General features: G+C 46.5%; 1 protein-coding gene and 1 pseudogene across 1 annotated transcript; both read right to left on the bottom strand.

The window, feature by feature from the left end:
* Positions 1–3,324: 3,324 nt before the first annotated feature.
* LOC101576552 (olfactory receptor 2G6) lies at positions 3,325–4,272 on the bottom strand. Its single transcript, XM_004640961.1, has one exon. The coding sequence runs from the start codon at positions 4,270–4,272 to the stop codon at positions 3,325–3,327; it is 948 nt and encodes a 315-aa protein (XP_004641018.1).
* A 769-nt stretch (positions 4,273–5,041) lies between these two features.
* LOC105743500 overlaps positions 5,042–5,696 on the bottom strand; it is a 10,080-nt pseudogene continuing 9,425 nt past the window's right edge.

The raw sequence follows: 5,696 nt of genomic DNA, 5'->3' as shown, positions 1-5,696 counted from the left end.
AGTAGGTGCTTTAGACCACTGAGCCATCTCTCCAGCCCCCATTGGCTTTCTTTATGGAAAGTAGCACTATAATATTTTGGAGGACTAAATTTCATATTTTAATTAAAACCCTTGAAGTTTTGTAACCTAATCTGTGAAAACGTGCGTATTCCGCAACTGAATCTCCAAGACGTGGACACACCATGCGGCTGCCCCGCAGTGCAGACCCAGCGCATCCCGGTACCTCGCCTACCTGCCCAGAGTTATCGTCCCTCTCAGCCACGCATCTGTCCTCCAGGGCCACTGCAATCCCCACATCTAACACGGTAGATTCTTTTTCACTAGTGGTGTAAGTTCTGCATGTGGCCTAACATATATTAGTGAGGACTGTCTACACTTCTTCTTGTGGGCATACTTTATTTTTGTTGTCACATATTCCTTTTTGTTTGTTTTTGCGATACTAGCGATTGAACTCAGGACCCTGTGCTCGCCAGGCAGGTGCTTTTGTTGCTGAGCTACATCCCCAGCCTCATGTACTCTTTTTAAACATATTTTATTTTTATTTTCATATAGTGTTTTTTTATTGGCAAACCACATTATATCAGCAGTCTACTGTTGATAAAAATTGAGATATTCATACCTTTAGTGTATGTTTTTAAAAACATTTATTAAAATTTTTTCCAGTCTGATTTTATTGGTACATTTTAGGTATATATAGTGACCACACTCATCATAGAGAATTTGAACCTGTGCATGATACAACTGGGTTCTGTGTTCCCCTTTCACTTCTGCCTTCAACCTCCCTCCCTTCCCAACTTACAAGCTCTCCTTCCATTTTTTCCTCATGTTTTTACTTCTCTCTCCTTCCTTCCCCTCCTTTGCTTCCTTTCCCACTTGAACGTTTTCTTCTTAACTCCCAGTGTCTATCATACAGTTTCATCCTTGTTGACACTTTCAGTTTCTCGCACCAGAGAAACAGCGTGGCGTTTCCACATGTGCGTCCAGTTTACTTCACCGTAAAGCACGGCCCAAGGCGCCTCCGCCTTTGTTGGTGTGTGTTTCCATGCACACCAGGGCACGTGCACTTTGCTTGGCCGTGCGGCGAGATGTTACATGAGATAGAGCCTGGAATCGTCATCAAACCAGTGCGCCTCACGGTGGAATAGGAGGAGCGCTGGGGGCAGCGTCGTCTAGGACGCGCACTTTCCTCCCTGTGGAAGGGCTCTGTCCACCTTTACTGTTTGCACCTGTCTCAGTTACTTTTCTTTCCTTGCTGGGACAAAATGCCTGACACCAACAATGAAGGAAGGAAAGGCTTATTTAGCTCACAGTTGGTGGAGGTCTTAGTCCATACTTGGCTGGTTCCAAGGTGGAGCAGCACATGGCAGAGGGCAGCTGTTCATGGTAGCAGAAAACAGCAAAGAGTAAAAGCAAAAAAGGAGGGCAGGAAGCCGGGGAGATGGTTTAGTAGAATAAGCACTTCCCAGGCAAGCCCAAGAGCCTGAGTTCAATCCGCAGTTCCGCAAAAAAAAAAAAAAAAAAAAAAAAAAAAAAAAAAGAAAGACAGAAGAAGGAGGGCAGCGGCTGCAGCAGCTAGCAAGCCCCTCTCCCTCCTTATACTGCATGCAGGCTCTCAGCCCCAGGGTGGGGGTAGCGCTCACACCCATAATCCCAGCCCTGGATCATGAGTTAATCGAAACATAGAAGCTGCGTGAGGCTTTGGTGGGACACCTGCACACAAACCATAGCAGCGGACAAATGGTTTTCTTGCGCAAGTCTCAGTCCCACTGCAGGCTTGAGTGTTCAAGGTGCTGCCAGCTATTTCTATTTCACTTTGCCGTTTCCATTGTACTTGCTGGCAGATCTGTGTCAGGAGCTTGAGGCTTTTACCTTCCTGGTAACAGTTATAGATAGAGTTGAACATCATGTTTCGTGTGTGCTGTCTTTTCTCTGGTCTTACACCAGTGACTTTGGCTTTGGAAACATAACTTACTTTGGCCCAGTAGTGTGATCCACCTAATGTGTTTCGTCTCCCACGAGGAGCCTCAAGTGTACATGACTAGCGCATTTTCTTACCCTGACCCGATAGGATGGCACACTCTGGGTGCCTGTGAAATTTCAGGACGCCATGCAGAGCTAAGTACAGCCCATCCCTTAAATAGAACTCTACAAGCCATCCCGAAGGTCCATACGTAAGAAACTTGTGTTGTTAAAAGGTGACTCAGTTTGGCAATTATTTGTTATGAGCAGCATTCTGCCTGGTCATTGTGTGATCTGTGGTGACGGAGAGAACATTATGCACCAATCTGCCTTGTTGCAAATGTTTTGTTTCCTCATCAAGAGCACAGATGTTGTTTTTGTTTATGCTGTGATGTGTGTAGTTTGTGATGTTGGCCTCTGTGTTGATTTGCCCGCTGCAATACACAGATTATTCCTGCGAATTTTATGACATATATTTATGCTCACGGCAGGAAATTTGCTTGCTATCACTTTCCTATTATCCCACCTTCCTGACACATCGTGGGAGTGTCACCCTAATTTATTAAGGTGTGACATCCCCTTCAGAGGTGAAGGATAGGAGCACTGCGTGGAGCATATGAATTGCCTATACACATAGCACTCTTACTCAGCTTCTTAAAATCTCCACTAGGGCTGGTGAGATGGCTCAGTGGTCTAAAGCACCTACTTTAGAACAAGTTTAGCAAAGCACAGGGACCGCGGTTCAATCCCCCAGCACCACATGCCAGCCAGCCCCGCCCCCTGGTGGGCTGAGCTGGCCACACACACAGAAATAAAATAATTAAAAAAAAAAATCTCCACTAAAGGGGAATGAATCTTAAAAATATATGAATTGCATTAACACAAGTCTGTGTATCTGATTTCTATGACAAAATACCACACTCACAACCCGCATTTCAAAACTGTGAAACTAACGCACTGCGTGAAAAGGTGGAGTTTCAGCGTGCATCATGTGCTGCGGGAAGTACATCAGGAAACATCTTTGTTCAGCATGAAGAAGATGATGTTTCAAGAAAGCCAGAGAGGGCAGGTGACATTTAGCTGAGGCTCTAGGAAGAGGCAGAATTCACAAGACGTTGCAGAGCACGAGCAGCAGAGGCGGGCGCATGAACGTTCATAGCCTGGTTGAGAAACAGCAAAGAAATTTCTATACAGACAGCATAGAATCTTGATTCTTGAGGACGCTTTGAGAACGAAACATCATTATGCCACTGGCGTGTTAGCTTTGTGTAATTCCAGTTGTCTCAGTCATTTTTTGCATGAGAAGCACGCTCGGAGCAAAGAACTCACGGGCTGGGAATGGCTGGGTGCAGTGGGGACGCCGGCTCACGGTCTTCTTGGCCCCAACGCATTTCCCACGATCAGCGCCCTCAGAGCCCCCTTGACGTCCTTGTTCCTCAGTGTGTAGATAACAGGGTTTAAGAGTGGGGTGACAATGGTGTAAAACAGAGAGACAAACTTGCCCCGGGTTTTGGACCTGCTCTTGGCTGGCTGAAGGTACATGAAAATGATGGTCCCGTAGAAGATAACTACGACCAGCAGGTGGGAGGAGCATGTCCCGAAGGTCTTTCTGCGCCCCGCAGCAGACTTGATCCTCAGCACGGCCTGGGTTATGAAGCCGTAGGAGACCAGGATGAGTGACACAGGGACAACTAGGAAGACCACACTGGCCACGAAGAGCTGAGCCTCGTTGAACGTGGTGTCCCCGCAGGCCATCTTGATGAGCACTGGCACCTCACAGAAGATGTGGTCCAGCCTGCGATGGCCACAGAGGGGCAGCTGCAGTGTGAGGGAGCACTGGATGAGGGAGGTCACCAGGCCACTGAGCCACGCCGTGCTGGCCAGGGACACGCACAGCCGCGGGTGCATGATGGCCATGTAGCGCAGCGGCTGGCAGACAGCCGCGTAGCGGTCAAACGCCATGACTGCCAGGAGGATGCACTCCGACGAGCCCAAGCCCATGGCCACGTAGAGCTGGGCCACGCAGCCTCCATAGCTCATGGTTTTGTCCTTCTTGTTCATGGTGACCAGCAGCTGAGGAGCTACGCTGGTGGTGAAGCAGATGTCCACCCAGGAGAGGTTGCTGAGGAAGAAGTACATGGGCGTGTGCAGCTTGGGGTCCAGGCATGTCACCAGGATGATAGCTGTGTTGCCCAGGAGGTTCAGGAGGTAGAAGACCAGGATGACAACAAAGAGGAGCCGCTCAAGCCGGGGCTGATCAGAGAATCCCAGCAGAAGAAAGCCCCTCTCGGAGCTGCTATTTGTTTCTTCCATTTTCCTGGAGCTTTGGTTTCTAGAATGCTCAATGTTCTGGGGAAAGAAGGAAGTGAGGGCCACACTGGGGCCCGTATTTTTCTGTCTGGTCATTTTCCCCACACACCCCTTGGCCCTCTTAGAAAGACCAACACCTTGCTTGATGTACACCTTTTGGCGGAACCACTAAGTTTTTCTAGTTTCCTGGGATAAAATCTCATACAAGCAACAGAATAATTGCTTAAATACTGTAAAATTTATTTTATTTGTATTCATTTATTCTTTTTGTCTATTCTTATTCTTTTTGTAGTTTGCCATTTTAAACTGATATATTTGCATGTTTAAATGATCTAATTATGCAGAAAAGCAAATTATCCCAGTGGTTTTTCTTCATGTAAATGTTTTATTTTATAGTCATGTAAGTCTAGGCCAATATTCAAAAGCTTCCATCAAAGGTAAGTGCAGGGACCCCCAGGGACCCATCCCCGGGTATGCTGAGCTGGCCACCAAGTCCGGGTGTAGTGGCACACGCCTGTAATCCCAGCACTGGGGAGGCTGAAAATGGTGGATTTCCACGATCCACCACGAGGATCACCACGAGTCCAAGGTGCATAGTGAAACTCTGTACCAAATATAAATTTTAAAAAAAGTTTCCATTAAAATGATAATGTTAAATTCTGTACCAAAACACAGTGCACAATATGCAGAATGAAGGATACAAACATACTACTCCGTATCTCACTCTGTAAAATTGTAGGAGATGCCAAGTAAAATGAATGAGAAATGTTAGCTAAACAGAAGCCTAGGAAAAAGCAAAATGCTTAGCCGTAGTTAGCCATGTGGCCTCAGCAGTGCGACATGCAGTCCACGTGGTTATCTGCAGAAAAAAAAGCTCGCTTTAAGTATGACAGTGTAAGAGGAAGTGCTCAGAGAGAATCCCGCCTTGCCCAGAACTCACGCAGGAGCACGGGAAGCCAGCTGTCTTGGCCGTGTGTCTTCAGTAGTTGGGAAGATGAAATGTGAAATGGTCTCACAATCAAATGATTGCCCTAGCCTGCAAATAGGAATGAATAATCCCAACCTTTAGTGTCCTTGGTGACAGATAGGTACGTGGATAGGTGTAACAGGTAGACAGACCACTGTGGGGCGCTGTCTGGTTGTCCAAGTACTTCTAGATTTCCTCAAGGTCAGGAGCTGTGTGAATTAAGACTTTTTTTCCTTAAGGAACTGTAAAAAAAAATTACACAACCTTATCAGACCCAAAAGCTATAACTCTTGTTGCATAGGTCCTTCTTTACCTTGGTCTTAACCATCTAGCAGAAAAGTATAAAAACGAAATATAAGAAGTAGGGGACTCAGGTCAACAGTTTCTGACATTACCAGTGAAGCAGAAGACCCAATACTATTATGGACTACTGGACTCTTTTAGAATATTTTGCTGAGTT

This window comes from Octodon degus, unplaced genomic scaffold (assembly GCF_000260255.1).
Source record: "Octodon degus isolate 3935 unplaced genomic scaffold, OctDeg1.0 scaffold00129, whole genome shotgun sequence".
In the NCBI taxonomy this organism is placed as follows: Eukaryota; Metazoa; Chordata; class Mammalia; order Rodentia; family Octodontidae; genus Octodon; species Octodon degus.
Note: the sequence above shows the minus strand (reverse complement) of the source record. Positions and strands in the feature narration are given on the sequence as shown.

Excerpts from the sequence above, each read along its gene's own strand:
- LOC101576552 (XM_004640961.1), bottom strand. The coding sequence starts at position 4,272 with ATGGAAGAAACAAATAGCAGCTCCGAGAGGGGCTTTCTTCTGCTGGGA.